At 40.9% G+C, this 22,458-nt stretch overlaps 1 protein-coding gene across 1 annotated transcript; it reads left to right on the top strand.

The window, feature by feature from the left end:
• The first annotated feature begins 4,263 nt into the window (after positions 1–4,263).
• Positions 4,264–11,069, top strand: LOC124035438 (COUP transcription factor 2-like). The gene is made up of 3 exons (XM_046348887.1): positions 4,264–5,304; positions 5,843–6,367; positions 10,596–11,069. The coding sequence occupies exons 1-3, from the start codon at positions 4,851–4,853 to the stop codon at positions 10,868–10,870; spliced, it is 1,254 nt and encodes a 417-aa protein (XP_046204843.1). The 5' UTR covers positions 4,264–4,850; the 3' UTR covers positions 10,871–11,069.
• Positions 11,070–22,458: the final 11,389 nt, after the last annotated feature.

Here is a 22,458-nt window from a genome sequence, read left to right as displayed (position 1 = left end):
CAATGGTAAGGGCAGTAGGGAGTGATTCTGTTTTGGTCAATAGTAAGGGCTGTAGGGAGTGATTCTGTTTTGGTCAATAGTAAGGGCAGTAGGGAGTGATTCTGTTTTGGTCAACTCCGGTCAATGGTAAGGGCAGTAGGGAGTGATTCTGTTTTGGTCAACTCTGGTCAATAGTAAGGGCAGTAGGGAGTGATTCTGTTTTGGTCAACTCCGGTCAATGGTAAGGGCAGTAGGGAGTGATTCTGTTTTGGTCAATAGTAAGGGCTGTAGGGAGTGATTCTGTTTTGGTCAACTCCGGTCAATAGTAAGGGCTGTAGGGAGTGATTCTGTTTTGGTCAATAGTAAGGGCTGTAGGGAGTGATTCTGTTTTGGTCAACTCCGGTCAATAGTAAGGGCAGTAGGGAGTGATTCTGTTTTGGTCAATAGTAAGGGCTGTAGGGAGTGATTCTTGGAATGGTTGATGTTGTAGCTGAAGGGCACTAAGCTTGACTATTGTTGCCAAGGATTTGCACTGCTTAACTTGGCTAACTGGATTTACTATTAGCTTCAATGGCAGCCAAGGTTGAGGATCATCAGATCACCTTCCTATTGTTGCTCTGATCTCATACAGACGTCTGTCTGTCTGTCTGTCTGTCTGTCTGTCTGTCTGTCTGTCTGTCTGTCTGTCTGTCTGTCTGTCTGTCTGTCTGTCTGTCTGTCTGTCTGTCTGTCTGTCTGTCTGTCTGTCTGTCTGTCTGTCTGTCTGTCTGTCTGTCTGTCTGTCTGTCTGCAGTCTGCAGTCTGCAGTCTGTCTGTCTGCAGTCTGTCGGTCTGCAGTCTGTCTGTCTGCAGTCTGTCTGTCTGTCTGTCTGTCTGTCTGTCTGTCTGTCTGTCTGTCTGTCTGTCTGTCTGTCTGTCTGTCTGTCTGTCTGTCTGTCTGTCTGTCTGTCTGTCTGTCTGTCTGTCTGTCTGTCTGTCTGTCTGTCTGTCTGTCTGTCTGCAGTCTGTCTGTCTGAGGCCTGTCTGTCTGAGGCCTGTCTGTCTGAGGCCTGTCTGTCTGTCTGCAGTCTGTCTGTCTGAGGCCTGTCTGTCTGCAGTCTGTCTGTCTGAGGCCTGTCTGTCTGAGGCCTGTCTGTCTGTCTGCAGTCTGTCTGTCTGCAGTATGTCTGTCTGTTTGCAGTCTGTCTGTCTATCTGTCTGCAGTCTGTCTGTCTATCTGTCTGCAGTCTGTCTGCAGTCTGTCTGTCTGTCTGCAGTCTGTCTGTCTGTCTGCAGTCTGTCTGTCTGCAGTCTGTCTGTCTATCTGTCTGCAGTCTGTCTGTCTGAGGCCTGTCTGTCTGAGGCCTGTCTGTCTGTCTGCAGTCTGTCTGTCTGCAGTATGTCTGTCTGTTTGCAGTATGTCTGTCTATCTGTCTGCAGTCTGTCTGTCTATCTGTCTGCAGTCTGTCTGTCTATCTGTCTGCAGTCTGTCTGCAGTCTGTCTGTCTGCAGTCTGTCTGTCTGCAGTCTGTCTGTCTGTCTATCTGTCTGCAGTCTGTCTGTCTGTCTGTCTGTCTGTCTGTCTGTCTGTCTGTCTGTCTGTCTGTCTGTCTGTCTGTCTGCAGTCTGTCTGTCTGCAGTCTGTATGTCTGTATGTCTGCAGTCTGTCTGTCTGAGGCCTGTCTGTCTGCAGTCTGTCTGTCTGCATGTCTGCAGTCTGTCTGTCTGAGGCCTGTCTGTCTGCAGTCTGTCTGTCTGCATGTATGTCTGTCTGCATGTCTGTCTGTCTGAGGCCTGTCTGTCTGAGGCCTGTCTGTCTGTCTGCAGTCTGTCTATCTGTCTGCAGTCTGTCTGTCTATCTGTCTGCAGTCTGTCTGCAGTCTGTCTGTCTGCAGTCTGTCTGTCTGCAGTCTGTCTGTCTATCTGTCTGCAGTCTGTCTGTCTGAGGCCTGTCTGTCTGCAGTCTGTCTGTCTGCATGTCTGTCTGAGGCCTGTCTGTCTGAGGCCTGTCTGTCTGTCTGTCTGTCTGCAGTCTGTCTGCAGTCTGTCTGCAGTCTGTCTGTCTGTCTGTCTGTCTGTCTGTCTGTCTGTCTGTCTGTCTGTCTGTCTGTCTGTCTGTCTGTCTGTCTGTCTGTCTGTCTGTCTGTCTGTCTGTCTGTCTGTCTGTCTGTCTAATGGCCATATGGTGCTGCTGAGGGGTGGAAGGATTAGCTGCCATGATGTGTTGCTGGACTTGATGCTGCAGACTTCCAGCAGGAGACCAGATCATAACATGTTAACAACTGTAGAGGGAAAGTGATTCACATATATAGATAACACCACACAACAAGAAAATGGAGGAAGGGAGAGAGATGAAGACATAGAGATGGGGGAGAGAGAGAGAATCTTTCAAACTTTTTTTTCAACTTTTAACTTGTGAGTGTAATGTTTACTGTTCAGTTCTGAATGTTTATTTCCCTTGTTTATTGTCTATTCCATTTGCTTTGGCAATGCCAACATATTTTTCCCAAGCCAATAAAGTCCTTTCAATTGAATTGAAAATAGAGAGATGGAGAGGTTTAAGCTGCTGCTACCGACAAGATAGTAATCTCCATACCAATGGAACATTTGATGTTAAACCTCCCTTTGATTGGTCTGGGACATCTGCCTAGTGATCTCTCAGCAGCAAGTAGAGCCCCTGATTGGTCTGGGACATCTGCTTGGTGCTCTCTCAGCAAGTAGAGCCCCTGATTGGTCTGGGACATCTGCCTAGTGATCTCTCAGCAGCAAGTAGAGCCCCTGATTGGTCTGGGACATCTGCTTGGTGCTCTCTCAGCAAGTAGAGCCCCTGATTGGTCTGGGACATCTGCCTAGTGATCTCTCAGCAGCAAGTAGAGCCCCTGATTGGTCTGGGACATCTGCTTGGTGCTCTCTCAGCAAGTAGAGCCCCTGATTGGTCTGGGACATCTGCCTAGTGATCTCTCAGCAGCAAGTAGAGCCCCTGATTGGTCTGGGACATCTGCTTGGTGCTCTCTCAGCAAGTAAAGCCCCTGATTGGTCTGGGACATCTGCTTGGTGCTCTCTCAGCAAGTAGAGCCCCTGATTGGTCTGGGACATCTACTTGGTGCTCTCTCAGCAAGTAGAGCCCCTGATTGGTCTGGGACATCTACTTGGTGCTCTCTCAACAAGTAGAGCCCCTGATTGGTCTGGGACATCTGCTTGGTGCTCTCTCAGCAAGTAGAGCCCCTGATTGGTCTGGGACATCTGCCTGGTGCTCTCTCAGCAAGTAGAGCCCCTGATTGGTCTGGGACATCTACTTGGTGCTCTCTCAACAAGTAGAGCCCCTGATTGGTCTGGGACATCTGCTTGGTGCTCTCAACAAGCAGAGCCCCAGATTGGTCTGGGTCATGTAATTACTGTGTGTAGTTGACTACAGTTAACACCAATAGTATTTAGCTACTACAGTAAATCACAACAGAGAAACACCATTCACATCTTGGAGGATGCTTTCTAATACAGTAGGCTGGGCTGCTGAAGAACGAGCAGTGACAGCCTTGGAGTAATATATAGGTCATCAGTCAACTCTGTGAGCTGAAAAGATGAATATGGAACTGAAAAATATATACTCATATGAGTACACTAAAATCTCAAGTTACTAGAGAGATGTATGGTGTTTGCCACTGTGCCATTTCCCCTCATAGAGTTGTAATCCCAACCTTAGAAGATAGCCCTGGATAACTCACATTTGCTCGTAAATAGTTTACCGTTTTTAAGAATTACAAGGGGGGAAACAGTTACCAACCAACACCCGCTCTGCCGCTAGGGGGCATCAGATTACTGCGATATCTCATTATGTGCTCTTATTGGTGCTTAAAAGCGTTTCCATTCATCAATGTTACAACCTAATAGAGGAAACGACATGTACTACAACCAGTATGCTGTCTAAATGTAATATCGTAACAATAAACAACGAATAAATCACACACATCCAATGTATCTATTTGTATAGAGCCGTTTAATCCCCAGTGGTAGGCTATATATATACAGACACACAGGGAGATATAGAGATGCGTTATCAGAAATACACCAATGAATGTGCGGCATGCAAGTTCATCTCTCTGAACCCCGATCTCTCCAAAACCAATCAGAACTCTAACAAAGCATCATTCCGGTAAACCAATAGGCCTAGTTTCCACCTGGTACTAGGTCTACTCCATTCGCGCACGGACCAAAGGACTTCCTCGCTCCTTATATGGCTGACCCGCTCAATGGAGACGTCAGAGGCACACCCGTTTTGTCCAAGCACATTATCCCATTCTACAGGACACGTCCAGCCATCATCAAAATCCGCTTTCTCTCGCCGTTGTCTTTCTTTTTACGACAATTTGTAACTCATTGGAATAGCACGAGCCACGGTGCAGGTGTTTTCATTAACCCAGTTCTAGTTGCTGCGTTACCGCCATACAACACGGGATATCTGATTAGTGAGCACAGTTTTACTGGGTTGGATAGAGGGAATAGAGAATGACTCACATTTTGAAAAGGGGAATGCTTCGACTACAGTGTGGATTTTGACTGGATGCAAGTGTGTTTTATTGTGTGTTTTAATGTGTGTTTTAGTGCGTGTTTTAATGTGTGTTTTTCCCTTTGTGTTTCTGATGGTGCATCAGAGTGTTTTATGCTATTTAGAAATGTTACTTTAATTTGCTAAGTGGTTAACTATATTCAGTCAGATTTCTCACGCGTTCATCAACCGCCGGCACTTTACATACTGTTATGCTTTAAGCATCTTAATTACTGAATACAATGGTGCAATAATTGAGTATTTATATATTTGTGCCTTTACTTGTCGACGGGCAGCACACTGGGGTAACAACGAAACGGAAAGTTTTGGAAACATTGGACGGATAGATATGGCAATGGTAACGTGGAGAAACGGCGAGGAAGACGTCGCCCGCGACTCTCAAGACGGAATCTCTTCCCCGGTCTCTCAAGGCGAACCGTTATCCCTCTCTACCGACCTAACGGGACACGTCAATCCCACATCCTCTCTGGATATCCCCTCAACACGTCAGACACCCCAAGGCGCTCATTCAAGCAATACATCTCAATCTATCACTAGCCAAACGTCGACTATCTCCATGCCTCAGCAGATCGAGTGTGTGGTGTGCGGGGATAAATCCAGCGGGAAGCACTATGGTCAGTTGACATGTGAGGGGTGTAAGAGCTTCTTCAAACGGAGCGTCAGACGGAACCTCGGCTACACCTGTCGCGCTGGCAGGAACTGTCCCATTGATCAACACCACAGGAATCAATGCCAGTACTGCCGCCTCAAGAAATGTGTCAAAGTGGGAATGCGGAGAGAAGGTAAACAAACTTGTTTGTCATCTCTCTTTAGGCCACTATAGTCTGTAGCTGTAGTCACTAGAAGCCAATGATTTAAAACCAAAACATATTCTCTAAAGATAAGGTTCATATACTCACTACATTATAACAACATATTCATACGTGGAGTTCAGATAGGCTATACGATAATATAACACTGTTAAATCTCCATTATTGAGCTCCTAATAATAGTCTCCATGCTGTTTTTGTCGATGAGCTTATTGTCTCAGAGGAATAAAGGCAATGGGTTGTGTGTTTCTACACGCTTAGAAAAAAAGAGTTATATAGAATATAGAACCTTGTATGAAGCAAGCGATAGAACCCTTTTTGTTCCATCAGGATTGGTAGGCATGTATTCAGACTGACACACCGTTATTCAATATACTTACCAATAGTATCTGTCACCTTGTAGGCCAACGCACCGTTACCTACCAGACATTAATACTGATACGTCACCTTGTAGGCCAACACACCGTTACCTACCAGACATTGATACTGTCTCTGTCTCGTTGTATCACAGCGGTTCAGAGAGGGAGGATGCTGCCTACTCAACCGTACCACGGTCAGTTCTCCATAACCAACCGAGACCCTCTCCAATGCCACTCCTACCTTTCTGGATACATCTCCCTGCTCATGCGAGCCGAGCCCTACCCCACATCCAGATACAGCACGCAGTGTATGCAGTCCAACAACCTGGGGATCGAGAACATCTGTGAGCTGGCCGCCCGGATGCTGTTCTCGGTGGTGGAGTGGGCCCGAAACATCCCCTTCTTCCCCGACCTCCAGATCACCGACCAGGTCGCCCTGCTCCGGCTCACTTGGAGCGAGTTGTTCGTGCTGAACGCGGCCCAGTGCTCAATGCCGGTGCAGGTGGCTCCTCTCCTGGCCGCCGCAGGGCTGCATGCCGCCCCCATGTCGTCGGAGAGAGTCGTGTCTTTCATGGACCATATTCGGATCTTCCAGGAGCAGGTGGAGAAGCTGAAGGTTCTGCATGTTGACTCAGCCGAGTACAGCTGCATTAAGGCTATAGTTCTCTTTACGTCAGGTAAACACACAACGCTATGCTGCACTGCTGTTTACTATGACTGGTATCAATACAAACCTAAACATAGACAAGCATCATCCTCATCGGCAACAGGAACAGCTGTAGTTGTGTTCCCCAAATCACCACAAATGAAGTATATCAATTACCCCTCAAATTCAGTTTTCAACCAATCCTATGAGTTGAATGCCGAATGTGAATACGTAATAGGTCTACTATAAATACCTGCAATAACATTGAGGCAATTGGACTCAACAACGTTCGTGAATTATATAAATATATGATTTTATACATTTGTTTTTACAATAATTAATTCAGCATGGTTATTATATAGGCCCCTGTGAATTATATGATTCATAATATTATTGGCGTTTGATTGAATTTATTCGATTTATTTTCAAACTAATAATAATGATTATTATCAAAATATTTGACAGGCTATTTTTGTTAGGTGTATGACCTACAGATATGTAAATGACTCACCTATCATCAGCCACACAACCATTACCGACAGAAAATGAAATGTTTCATAATAAAAAATAAAGAAAAGTACCTATATTTAATTTCGTTTTGCAGAATTTCTTGAAAAAGCATTATGGTGGCGAGATGAACAATTCTTTTTTTATGGCCTATAAAAAAAGAAACCAAATCATGTATTTTGTCAACTCAAGTCGATGGATGCTTTGACTGTAAAACAAATAGTATTAGACTATTCACCGCAGAGCCAGGCCGTGAGCAGTGTTCTGTGCACGTGTTGTAGAACTAGAGGACATAACCCTTTCCTCACTCCTGTATTGTAGCGCTGCTACACTTAGGACAAAGGGTGCTATCTAGAACCTAAACGGGTTCTTCGGCTGTCCCCATAGGAGAACCCTTTGAATAACAGTATTTTGTTCCAGGTGGAACCTCTTTGGTTCCAGGTAGAACCCTTTCAACAAAAGGTTCTACCTGGTACGTTATATAGGACTGTTTGTCATGTTATTATAGACCCGTTTAATTTAGCAGACAGGGCTGAACGTTATATAGGCCTGTTTGTCATGTTATTATAGACCCGTTTAATTTAGCAGACAGGGCTGAACGTTATATAGGACTGGCATGTTATTATAGACCCGTTTAATTTAGCAGACAGGGCTGAACGTTATATAGGACTGGCATGTTATTATAGACCCGTTTAATTTAGCAGACAGGGCTGAACGTTATATAGGACTGGCATGTTATTATAGACCCGTTTAATTTAGCAGACAGGGCTGAACGTTATATAGGACTGTTTGTCATGTTATTATAGACCCGTTTAATTTAGCAGACAGGGCTGAACGTTATATAGGACTGGCATGTTATTATAGACCCGTTTAATTTAGCAGACAGGGCTGAACGTTATATAGGACTGGCATGTTATTATAGACCCGTTTAATTTAGCAGACAGGGCTGAACGTTATATAGGCCTGTTTGTCATGTTATTATAGACCCGTTTAATTTAGCAGACAGGGCTGAACGTTATATAGGCCTGTTTGTCATGTTATTATAGACCCGTTTAATTTAGCAGACAGGGCTGAACGTTATATAGGCCTGTTTGTCATGTTATTATAGACCCGTTTAATTTAGCAGACAGGGCTGAACGTTATATAGGCCTGTTTGTCATGATATTATAGACCCGTTTAATTTAGCAGACAGGGCTGAACGTTATATAGGACTGTTTGTCATGATATTATAGACCCGTTTAATTTAGCAGACAGGGCTGAACGTTATATAGGACTGGCATGTTATTATAGACCTGTTTAATTTACCAGACAGGGCTGAACGTTATATAGGACTGGCATGTTATTATAGACCTGTTTAATTTAGCAGACAGGGCTGAACGTTATATAGGACTGGTCATGTTATTATAGACCCGTTTAATTTAGCAGACAGGGCTGAACGTTATATAGGACTGGCATGTTATTATAGACCTGTTTAATTTAGCAGACAGGGCTGAACGTTATATAGGACTGGCATGTTATTATAGACCTGTTTAATTTAGCAGACAGGGCTGAACGTTATATAGGACTGGCATGTTATTATAGACCCGTTTAATTTAGCAGACAGGGCTGAACGTTATATAGGACTGGCATGTTATTATAGACCCGTTTAATTTAGCAGACAGGGCTGAACGTTATATAGGACTGGCATGTTATTATAGACCCGTTTAATTTAGCAGACAGGGCTGAACGTTATATAGGACTGTTTGTCATGTTATTATAGACCCGTTTAATTTAGCAGACAGGGCTGAACGTTATATAGGCCTGTTTGTCATGTTATTATAGACCCGTTTAATTTAGCAGACAGGGCTGAACGTTATATAGGACTGGCATGTTATTATAGACCTGTTTAATTTAGCAGACAGGGCTGAACGTTATATAGGACTGGTCATGTTATTATAGACCTGTTTAATTTAGCAGACAGGGCTGAACGTTATATAGGACTGGCATGTTATTATAGACCTGTTTAATTTACCAGACAGGGCTGAACGTTATATAGGACTGGCATGTTATTATAGACCCGTTTAATTTAGCAGACAGGGCTGAACGTTATATAGGACTGGCATGATATTATAGACCCGTTTAATTTAGCAGACAGGGCTGAACGTTATATAGGACTGGCATGTTATTATAGACTCGTTTAATTTAGCAGACAGGGCTGAACGTTATATAGGACTGGCATGTTATTATAGACCCGTTTAATTTAGCAGACAGGGCTGAACGTTATATAGGACTGGCATGTTATTATAGACCCGTTTAATTTAGCAGACAGGGCTGAACGTTATATAGGCCTGTTTGTCATGTTATTATAGACTCGTTTAATTTAGCAGACAGGGCTGAACGTTATATAGGACTGGCATGATATTATAGACCCGTTTAATTTAGCAGACAGGGCTGAACGTTATATAGGCCTGTTTGTCATGATATTATAGACCCGTTTAATTTAGCAGACAGGGCTGAACGTTATATAGGACTGGCATGTTATTATAGACTCGTTTAATTTAGCAGACAGGGCTGAACGTTATATAGGACTGGCATGTTATTATAGACCCGTTTAATTTAGCAGACAGGGCTGAACGTTATATAGGCCTGTTTGTCATGATATTATAGACCCGTTTAATTTAGCAGACAGGGCTGAACGTTATATAGGACTGGCATGTTATTATAGACTCGTTTAATTTAGCAGACAGGGCTGAACGTTATATAGGACTGTTTGTCATGTTATTATAGACCCGTTTAATTTAGCAGACAGGGCTGAACGTTATATAGGACTGGCATGTTATTATAGACCCGTTTAATTTAGCAGACAGGGCTGAACGTTATATAGGACTGGCATGATATTATAGACCCGTTTAATTTAGCAGACAGGGCTGAACGTTATATAGGCCTGTTTGTCATGATATTATAGACCCGTTTAATTTAGCAGACAGGGCTGAACGTTATATAGGACTGGCATGTTATTATAGACTCGTTTAATTTAGCAGACAGGGCTGAACGTTATATAGGCCTGTTTGTCATGATATTATAGACCCGTTTAATTTAGCAGACAGGGCTGAACGTTATATAGGACTGGCATGTTATTATAGACCCGTTTAATTTAGCAGACAGGGCTGAACGTTATATAGGACTGTTTGTCATGTTATTATAGACCCGCTTAATTTAGCAGACAGGGCTGAACGTTATATAGGACTGTACCCGTTTCAATTCAAAGAGAGGGCCATGTTCTATTGATACGCCCCTGTAGCGCCATTTTGAGCGAATACGGCATAATTTGCTTTGTCTTGTTTTTAAAGCAGTTAAATTGATTTCATAAATTGCAGTGGGTCTATATAGGCATAAAGCAGTTGAATTGATTTCATAAATTGCTAATTGATTTCATAAATTGCAGTGGGCCTATATAGGCAGACAACATACTGTATAAACAATAGCCTAAATTAATATTGATTTCGAAACATTGCCGTTGGCGTTAAATGTCTATGCCATATTGGCTGGATTTACACAAGCAGCCCAATTCTGATATTTTGCTCAATTATTGGTTAAAGATCTGATTTGATGAATCAAAAGAGTAAAAACGGAATTGGGCTGCCTGTGTAAACTCTGCCATTGTGTTATTTGTAATTAATTTATCTAATATTAGCCAATATTGCATTGTACACGAATAAGATAAGCCTATATTATTGATAATGATTTCTGATTTTATTTCTCTGTTTTTATAGATGCGTGCGGTCTGTCAGACGTGACTCACGTGGACGATATTCAGGAGAAGTCCCAGTGCGCCCTGGAAGAGTACATCAGGAGCCAGTACCCTAACCAACCGAACCGGTTTGGGAAGCTACTACTCCGTCTGCCCTCTCTACGCACCGTCTCCTCGTCCGTTATAGAACAGTTATTCTTCATCCGGTTGGTCGGAAAAACACCAATAGAAACTCTCATTAGGGATATGTTGCTTTCTGGAAGCAGTTTTAATTGGCCTTACATGTCGATGCAGTAGAATAAGAACATTCCAGAACACACCAGGAATGGAATCATAGAACTAGAATGTTATATGGGTGGAACTTTAGATACTGTCAGAGGAACAGGCAACATTCTAAAGCAGTGTTTCACAACCTTTATCTGTAACTGTACCAGCAACTAAATGTTACTCTGCCTGGAGTCCCCTGGAGTCCCCTGGAGTCCCCGAGTCCCCTGGAGTACCCACTCAGGTGCATTTTACTAGCAGGCCTATGGTCTCATGAGTCTTCTCCAGTAACCCCTGAGGTTAGGCCAAGTACCCCCAGGGGTCCTAGTACCCCTGGTTGGGAACCACTGTTCTGAAGCATGAAAAGAGACTAATTAAATGACAGGGATCCTCCTCACAAATCATGATTTGGGAAACAAAATAGAGTATTTCTTTGACCCTGTATGTATATTTATTGTGCATGTTAATGATGTTTATTTTTTACAAATGTTTTCCATTTGACCCTGGATAAGAAAATGACAAGGGAATTGTTGTAGTTTTTCCCGACTTTGTCTTTTGTCCACACATGTCTTTTTGTATAATGTGCTCCAAACATGGAACTAAAACATGAATAGTTTCTTTAAATATTTCAATAAACACAGTCGTCCAGGGGTACTCTAATACTATTAGAGATGATCTGAGCACACAGATGTCCTAGATGGCAAAGGTCTGGATGGATATTGTCATTTATCAGTGTAACAGACCCTCACAACCCATGCGACCCAAACCGTTCAACTGTTCACAGCCCTTAGCAGTTGAAAAGCTCATTTACTGCAATTCTACACATTTCCCATGTCTTATGTGTTCATATGATACCAGGACTCAAATCCCAACCCAATTCAATGTGAAAATGTTGTTTAAGAAAACATGTTCTGGGTCACGATCCCATGGTCCTTATTGACTCCGTTCTGGGTCTGGATCCCGCGGTCCTTATTGACTCCGTTCTGGCTGGTATAGTGTACCATATCGCCAGTTCATGGTACCACCATCCCCCTGACAGAACTATATTCATGTTACCACCATCCCCCTGACAGAACTATATTCATGTTACCACCATCTCCCTGACAGAACTATATTCATGTTACCACCATCTCCCTGACAGAACTATATTCATGTTACCACCATCTCCCTGACAGAACTATATTCATGTTACCACCCCTGACAGAACTATATTCATGTTACCACCCCCCTGACAGAACTATATTCATGTTACCACCATCTCCCTGACAGAACTATATTCATGTTACCACCATCCCCCTGACAGAACTATATTCATGTTACCACCATCTCCCTGACAGAACTATATTCATGTTACCACCCCTGACAGAACTATATTCATGTTACCACCATCTCCCTGACAGAACTATATTCATGTTACCACCATCTCCCTGACAGAACTATATTCATGTTACCACCATCTCCCTGACAGAACTATATTCATGTTACCACCATCTCCCTGACAGAACTATATTCATGTTACCACCCCTGACAGAACTATATTCATGTTACCACCATCTCCGTGACAGAACTGTATTCATGTTACCACCATCTCCCTGACAGATAGGTTACAGTTCAGATGAGTTAAGTCATCATTGTAAGTATCAGGGTATATCTGGTAACTTTTTTTTGTGGTGATAGCCTGCGTTGCTCCATCTTTAACAAATAAAGTCAATATGAAAAAGCTATTTTCACTCCTTAAGAAGATACACCTTTTAGGGTTTCCACATGGACAACTAAATACTGGGTCATTCATCAGATGTAATGAGCAGTGTGTGGTTGGGAATGACTTCCTCAGCCATATACTGCATCACTGCAGGGTATTGGTAACCTTCAATACTTTCAGTGGCTGCTGCAAATGACTGCAGCTGATGTGCTTGTGTGAATGTTTTATTGATACAAATGATGTTTGTTGATTTTGAAACAACACTCTGATGCACTGTGGCAATGTATTGCCATACCATATTAAATTATAAATCATGATTTATTAATAAAAGGTATTTCTCATTCAAATGTCTCTAGTTAATGTGTGTGTGTGTGTGTGTGTGTGTGTGTGTGTGTGTGTGTGTGTGTGTGTGTGTGTGTGTGTGTGTGTGTGTGTGTGTGTGTGTGTGTGTGTGTGTGTGTGTGTGTGTGTGTGTGTGTGTGTGTGTGTGTGTGTGTGTGTGTGTTGTCGTGGAATGTGATATTGGTGTGATCAGTAGTTGTTCCTTCCAACTTGTCGTTCTAAATCACAGTAATCTCTTTCTTAGACTGGCGCCATACTGGTGTCAACATCCGCTGGAGTTTCTGCCATTTCACGTTACGATATTTCAGAAGCCAACCAACCATAAAGAGCTACTGTATTCAAAACGCAATCATGCAGTCAATGGGTCGTACAACATATATCGCTTTGGATAAAAATAGCCCAGATGTATTTTCATGAGTGAAAAATACTAAATAACAATAGTTTCCTTTCAAATGTACAGACAACTTACTAGTACTAGGTCTAACTTTCTTCACAAAACATTACTTAACCAGATGGAGGCTGACGAGTGGTGGAATTTTCTTGTTTTTGGCCTATTTGAAGGCTTATTGACAAATATTTCTCATTTAAGCCCCGTTTATTTCAACATCTACACTGAACTAGGTCTACATTTGGCCCAGGTTTATAGGCCTAACACGGTCTATTAAATATCTCGATTATAAATCGTTGCGTTGCCAGGTAAACTCTAGTCAACAGGGCGTGAGAGCAGGCGGCCGATTACGATTGGCTCCCGCAGGGTCGTGTATTAGCGGACGGACAGCAACCTAATGAGCGCCCCCTCAGAGCGGTATCACACGACGTTAAACGGGCAGGACCGCATTATAATAATACCTCCATATTTAGCCTACCACCATTCACTGGCCTATACCTAGTATATGTTATAGGTCGGCGAAAGCTTTCTGTTTGGGCATACCATTGACAGTCTTTCACCACTATTTGAACAAACGTTCAGCTTCTGAACGTCTACATAATGTAATATTGATTTATAAATAACAAAATACGTTTAATTGTTCGTTTAAAAGTCCACTATTAGACCTGGCCTACATCTATTTTATAATCGCCTATGCACTGATCAGATATTGTAAGCCTAATAACATTAAATTAGTCCCAACATTGAATTATTATTTGTTATTTAGCCTTTATTTAACTAGGCAAGTCAGTTAAGAACAAATTCTTATTTACAATGACGGCCTGGCACCTCCTGCGGGGACGGGGGCTGCGATTAAACACAAGAATAAATAACATAAATACAGGACAAAACACACATCAAGACAAGAGAGACAACGCAATACTACATAAGAGACCTAAGACAACAACATAACAAGGAACCATAAGGATATGACACAGAGACAACAATACTTCACACAAAGCAGCCACAACTGTCAGTAAGAGTTTCCATGATTGAGTCTTTGAATGAAGAGATTGAGATAAAACTGTCTAGTTTCAGCGTTTGTTGCAGCTCATTCCAGCCGCAGCGAACTGAAAAGAGGAGCGACCCAGGGATGTGTGTGCTTTGGGGACCTTTAACAGAATGTGACTGGCAGAACGGGTGTTGTATGTGGAGGATGAGGGCTGCAGTAGATATCTCAGTTAGGGGGGAGTGAACAGGTGTTGTATGTGGAGGATGAGGGCTGCAGTAGATATCTCAGATAGGGGGGGAGTGAGGTCTAAGGGGGTTTTATAAATAAGCATCAACCAGTGGGTCTTGCGACGGGTAAACAGAGATGACCAGTTTACAGAGGAGGGAGCGCAGTGATGTGTCCTATAAGGAGCATTGGTGGCAAATCTGATGGCCGAATGGTAAAGAACATCTAGCCGCTCGACAGCTCCCTTACTTGCCGATCTATACATTACGTCTCCGTAATCTAGCATGGGCAGGATGGTCATCTGAATCACGGTTAGTTTGGCAGCTGGGGGGAAAGAGGAGCGATTACGATAGAGGAAACCAAGTCTAAATTTAAGGAAAATGTGACCTCAAAGATAATTCATTTATTGATTTATTTATTTTAATGAAAAGGCCTATTCACCCTTGTAGGCCTATCGAATGTTTGTGTTTAGAGTTTTAAATAGAAAGAATAATAATTCTACTCATTAGTCCGAGGCTACTGTCATGCTGCCATTTTAGCAATGCACTAAACTTTAGACAGACCACACATGAGATGCCTTAAAAAGCAGCAAGAGCAAAGACCTTGTCAAATAAATAGCCTTATTAACTTGAGACACTTTATTTGCCCAATAACATACGGAATTTTACGCTTTTATATATGAGGCTACCTATAGGTTACCGTCACGGCACTAACCGCCACTGAGGCCAAAATCCTTTCGATTCGATGTAATGTAAACTTTCATTTTGCGGTGATTTGATTATAGTTGATCGTTTATAAAAATACAAAATAAATATACGCCATTTGTATTTAATAAAAATATTTAAGAGATCTCCAATGTTATTCTCAGAATGAAGTTTTTATTTTAGTGTTATAAATTGCTTTCATTTTCAGGTGTTGACCCAAACTGTTGATGTCATAGGCTTACTTTCTTCTAAAGAAAATGTAAAGAAAACAGTTAAAACAGTTGAGATAAATGTGTCAAATAGATGATAAGATGTTAGCTAATACCCACATCACCCCATACCTCAACTCGAAATCCTCTTTTGAAGTCTATTTTCTTCATGACCTTTGAACTTTAGTTGTCAAACGGCCAATTCAGGAATGCGGCGTAGCAGGTTCAAAACTTCAGGCCTATAATATTTATAGGAGTATAATTTAGAAATTCCAATTGTCGTTACATTGACTGTCGTTTATCTGATTGGAGTTGGAGGACTATGAATATAATAGACGGAGTGAATACGCGTGTAAAGAGATGGAACACTTTAGCAGTTTACCCGCTGAATTTCTAGAGCCTCACCCTCAAAATGTATTGATTTAGGATTTATTCAAATTTCAATTGTTACATCCCAAGGAAATTGTGTATTGTTCTCCCTTTTGAGGAATAGACCTATCACAAAGCTAGTGACCTAGGTGTATACTAGAAGAATAGATCATTAATAAAGATAGTGACCTAGGTGTATAGTATGATTTTCTGTCTTGAGACAATTATTGAATTATAAAGGAAGGAAATTGTCATTATTAAATTGAGTCACTAGTATTGTTTAACTATATGTAATTACAGTAATAGTTGTCAGGCTGTAACTGCGTCATTTAATGCAATCTGTTCACCTTCTAAACTCCACAACTTGTTTATGGATCAAAGTTTTTCTTTGAATTTTACGGTAACGTTGCATAGATGGTGTGATTATTTCAATTCTGTTTAATAGACATTTTTTTCAATCCAAACTCAACATATTTTATTCTATACAAACATGATCGATTTTTCTCAAATACAAAATTCACGCAAATTCAACCCATTATTTGTTTTATATATTGCAGACGAACAATTACATCAGACCTATTTTGATATCTTCTGACTCAGAAAATGTTGCGGTAGCTCTCTGGTTGAAACCGTTCTGTGAGGACTGTCGTTGGCGAATCAAATGTCTAGCGTGCAACGTGTCCTCCAGCTCCTGACAATAGAACGCCAGAAGACGTTCAGCAAAGTCACCGATAATAATGACTGCTTTTAAAATCCGACAAACCATTTCTGTTTATGAAGGTAACCTAGCCAACACCAGGCTACTTGCCCAAGGCCCTAAAATGACAACATTGCATAGATATCAAAATACAATGTGAATATAGTCAAATGCTTGAAGAATATTCAAAGTAAATAACATTGAAAAGCGCTACAAATAGACGGCAGTCAATGAAGAGAATGAGAAGTAGCCACGTAGATGGATATGTACAGGAACCATAAGGATATGACCATACACCACTAAGATGGATATATACAGGAACCATAAGGATATGACCATACACCACTAAGATGGATATATACAGGAACCATAAGGATATGACCATACACCACACCACTAAGATGGATATATACAGGAACCATAAGGATATGACCATACACCACACCACGTAGATGGATATATACAGAAACCATAAGGATATGACCATACACCACTAAGATGGATATATACAGGAACCATAAGGATATGACCATACACCACTAAGATGGATATATACAGGAACCATAAGGATATGACCATACACCACACCACTAAGATGGATATATACAGGAACCATAAGGATATGACCATACACCACTAAGATGGATATATACAGGAACCATAAGGATGTGACCATACACCACACCACTAAGATGGATATATACAGGAACCATAAGGATATGACCATACATCACTAAGATGGATATATACAGGAACCATAAGGATGTGACCATACACCACTAAGATGGATATATACAGGAACCATAAGGATATGACCATACACCACACCACATAGATGGATATATACAGGAACCATAAGGATATGACCATACACCACTAAGATGGATATATACAGGAACCATAAGGATATGACCATACACCACACCACGTAGATGGATATATACAGGAACCATAAGGATATGACCATACACCACTAAGATGGATATATACAGGAACCATAAGGATATGACCATACACCACTAAGATGGATATATACAGGAACCATAAGGATATGACCATACACCACACCACGTAGATGGATATATACAGGAACCATAAGGATATGACCATACATCACTAAGATGGATATGTACAGGAACCATAAGGATATGACCATACACCACTAAGATGGATATATACAGGAACCATAAGGATATGACCATACACCACGTAGATGGATATGTACAGAAACCATAAGGATATGACCATACACCACACCACGTAGATGGATATGTACAGGAACCATAAGGATATGACCATACACCACTAAGATGGATATATACAGGAACCATAAGGATATGACCATACACCACACCACTAAGATGGATATATACAGGAACCATAAGGATATGACCATACATCACACCACTAAGATGGATATATACAGGAACCATAAGGATGTGACCATACACCACACCACTAAGATGGATATATACAGGAACCATAAGGATATGACCATACATCACACCACTAAGATGGATATATACAGGAACCATAAGGATATGACCATACATCACTAAGATGGATATATACAGGAACCATAAGGATGTGACCATACACCACACCACTAAGATGGATATATACAGGAACCATAAGGATATGACCATACATCACACCACTAAGATGGATATATACAGGAACCATAAGGATGTGACCATACACCACTAAGATGGATATATACAGGAACCATAAGGATATGACCATACACCACACCACTAAGATGGATATATACAGGAACCATAAGGATATGACCATACATCACACCACTAAGATGGATATATACAGGAACCATAAGGATGTGACCATACACCACTAAGATGGATATATACAGGAACCATAAGGATGTGACCATACACCACACCACGTAGATGGATATGTACAGAAACCATAAGGATATGACCATACACCACTAAGATGGATATATACAGGAACCATAAGGATATGACCATACATCACACCACTAAGATGGATATATACAGGAACCATAAGGATGTGACCATACACCACACCACTAAGATGGATATATACAGGAACCATAAGGATATGACCATACACCACTAAGATGGATATATACAGGAACCATAAGGATATGACCATACACCACTAAGATGGATATATACAGGAACCATAAGGATGTGACCATACACCACACCACGTAGATGGATATGTACAGAAACCATAAGGATATGACCATACACCACTAAGATGGATATATACAGGAACCATAAGGATGTGACCATACACCACACCACTAAGATGGATATATACAGGAACCATAAGGATATGACCATACATCACACCACTAAGATGGATATATACAGGAACCATAAGGATGTGACCATACACCACACCACTAAGATGGATATATTCAGGAACCATAAGGATATGACCATACACCACTAAGATGGATATATACAGGAACCATAAGGATATGACCATACATCACACCACTAAGATGGATATATACAGGAACCATAAGGATATGACCATACACCACTAAGATGGATATATACAGGAACCATAAGGATATGACCATACACCACACCACTAAGATGGATATATACAGGAACCATAAGGATGTGACCATACATCACTAAGATGGATATATACAGGAACCATAAGGATGTGACCATACACCACACCACTAAGATGGATATATACAGGAACCATAAGGATATGACCATACGCCACTAAGATGGATATATACAGGAACCATAAGGATGTGACCATACACCACTAAGATGGATATATACAGGAACCAGAAGGGTATGACCATACACCACTAAGATGGATATATACAGGAACCATAAGGATATGACCATACACTACACCACTAAGATGGATATATACAGGAACCATAAGGATGTGACCATACACCACACCACTAAGATGGATATATACAGGAACCATAAGGATATGACCATACATCACACCACTAAGATGGATATATACAGGAACCATAAGGATATGACCATACATCACTAAGATGGATATATACAGGAACCATAAGGATATGACCATACACCACACCACTAAGATGGATATATACAGAAACCATAAGGATATGACCATACATCACTAAGATGGATATATACAGGAACCATAAGGATATGACCATACACCACACCACTAAGATGGATATATACAGGAACCATAAGGATATGACCATACATCACTAAGATGGATATATACAGGAACCATAAGGATATGACCATACATCACACCACCTATTCAGAGGTACTGTAGGGCATTGTTTTAGGATAGATCTATATAATAACTAACCATACCATAGAAATATCATGTCATTCTCAGTGGTGAAATGTAGCCGACTTAAGTAAAAATACTTGCACGTACTTAAGTCATGCCTTAAGGTATCTGTACTCAACTTTATTAATATTTGTGACAATTTTCACATCATTCCTAAAGAAAATCTGTCCTTTTTATTCCATTTTCCCTGCCACCCTAAAGTACTGTTACATTTAGAGGGCTCATGCAGGACAGAAATATGGTCCAATTCACCATCTATCCCTACTGCCTCTGATCTGGAGGACTCACTAAACACAAATACTGCCTCTGATCTGGAGGACTCACTAAACACAAATACTGCCTCTGATCTGGAGGACTCACTAAACACAAATACTGCCTCTGATCTGGAGGACTCACTAAACACAAATACTGCCTCTGATCTGGAGGACTCACTAAACACAAATACTGCCTCTGATCTGGAGGACTCACTAAACACAAATACTGCCTACTGGTAGAATCTGATCTGGAGTAGACTGATTAACCACCTATAAACACTGGTAGAATAGAGAAGTAGTGATGGTGAACATGATTAACCACCTATAAACATACTGGTAGAATAGAGGAAGTAGTGATGGTGAACATGATTAACCACCTATAAACATACTGGTAGAATAGAGGAAGTAGTGATGGTGAACATGATTAACCACCTATAAACATACTGGTAGAATAAACATACTGGTAGAAGTAGTGATGGTGAACATGATTAACCACCTATAAACATACTGGTAGAATAGTGAGGAACATGATTAACCACCTATAAACATACTGGTAGAATAGAGAATTAACCACCTATAAACATACTGGTAGAATAGAGGAAGTAGTGATGGTGAACATGATTAACCACCTATAAACATACTGGTAGAATAGAGGAAGTAGTGATGGTGAACATGATTAACCACCTATAAACATACTGGTAGAATAGAGGAAGTAGTGATGGTGAACATGATTAACCACCTATAAACATACTGTAGAAGTAGTGATGGTGAACATGATTAACCACCTATAAACATACTGTGATAGAGGAAGTAGTGATGGTGAACATGATTAACCACCTATAAACATACTGGTAGAATAGAGGAAGTAGTGATGGTGAACATGATTAACCACCTATAAACATACTGGTAGAATAGAGGAAGTAGTGATGGTGAACATGATTAACCACCTATAAACATACTGGTAGAATAGAGGAAGTAGTGATGGTGAACATGATTAACCACCTATAAACATACTGGTAGAATAGAGGAAGTAGTGATGGTGAACATGATTAACCACCTATAAACATACTGGTAGAATAGAGGAAGTAGTGATGGTGAACATGATTAACCACCTATAAACATACTGGTAGAATAGAGGAAGTAGTGATGGTGAACATGATTAACCACCTATAAACATACTGGTAGAATAGAGGAAGTAGTGATGGTGAACATGATTAACCACCTATAAACATACTGGTAGAATAGAGGAAGTAGTGATGGTGAACATGATTAACCACCTATAAACATACTGGTAGAATAGAGGAAGTAGTGATGGTGAACATGATTAACCACCTATAAACATACTGGTAGAATAGAGGAAGTAGTGATGGTGAACATGATTAACCACCTATAAACATACTGGTAGAATAGAGGAAGTAGTGATGAGTGAACATGATTAACCACCTATAAACATACTGGTAGAATAGAGGAAGTAGTGATGGTGAACATGATTAACCACCTATAAACATACTGGTAGAATAGAGGAAGTAGTGATGGTGAACATGATTAACCACCTATAAACATACTGGTAGAATAGAGGAAGTAGTGATGGTGAACATGATTAACCACCTATAAACATACTGGTAGAATAGAGTGATGGTGAGATTAACCACCTATAAACATACTGTGAATAGAGGAAGTGATGGTGAACATGATTAACCACCTATAAACATACTGGTAGAATAGAGGAAGTAGTGATGGTGAACATGATTAACCACCTATAAACATACTGGTAGAATAGAGGAAGTAGTGATGGTGAACATGATTAACCACCTATAAACATACTGGTAGAATAGAGGAAGTAGTGATGGTGAACATGATTAACCACCTATAAACATACTGGTAGAATAGAGGAAGTAGTGATGGTGAACATGATTAACCACCTATAAACATACTGGTAGAATAGAGGAAGTAGTGATGGTGAACATGATTAACCACCTATAAACATACTGATTAACATGATTAACCACCTATAAACATACTGGTAGAATAGAGGAAGTAGTGATGGTGAACATGATTAACCACCTATAAACATACTGGTAGAATAGAGGAAGTAGTGATGGTGAACATGATTAACCACCTATAAACATACTGGTAGGATAGAGGAAGTAGTGATGGTGAACATGATTAACCACCTATAAACATACTGGTAGAATAGAGGAAGTAGTGATGGTGAACATGATTAACCACCTATACTGGTAGAATAGAGGAAGTAGTGATGGTGAACATGATTAACTATAAACATACTGGTAGAATAGAGGAAGTAGTGATGGTGAACATGATTAACCACCTATAAACATACTGGTAGAATAGAGGAAGTAGTGATGGTGAACATGATTAACCACCTATAAACATACTGGTAGAATAGAGGAAGTAGTGATGGTGAACATGATTA

This window comes from Oncorhynchus gorbuscha, linkage group LG05, assembly GCF_021184085.1.
Source record: "Oncorhynchus gorbuscha isolate QuinsamMale2020 ecotype Even-year linkage group LG05, OgorEven_v1.0, whole genome shotgun sequence".
NCBI lineage: Eukaryota > Metazoa > Chordata > Actinopteri > Salmoniformes > Salmonidae > Oncorhynchus > Oncorhynchus gorbuscha.
Note: the sequence above shows the minus strand (reverse complement) of the source record. Positions and strands in the feature narration are given on the sequence as shown.

Excerpts from the sequence above, each read along its gene's own strand:
- LOC124035438 (XM_046348887.1), top strand. The coding sequence starts at position 4,851 with ATGGCAATGGTAACGTGGAGAAACGGCGAGGAAGACGTCGCCCGCGAC. Across the intron at positions 5,305-5,842 it reads AGTGGGAATGCGGAGAGAAG|CGGTTCAGAGAGGGAGGATG; the intron begins GTAAACAAACTT and ends GTTGTATCACAG. Across the intron at positions 6,368-10,595 it reads TATAGTTCTCTTTACGTCAG|ATGCGTGCGGTCTGTCAGAC; the intron begins GTAAACACACAA and ends CTGTTTTTATAG.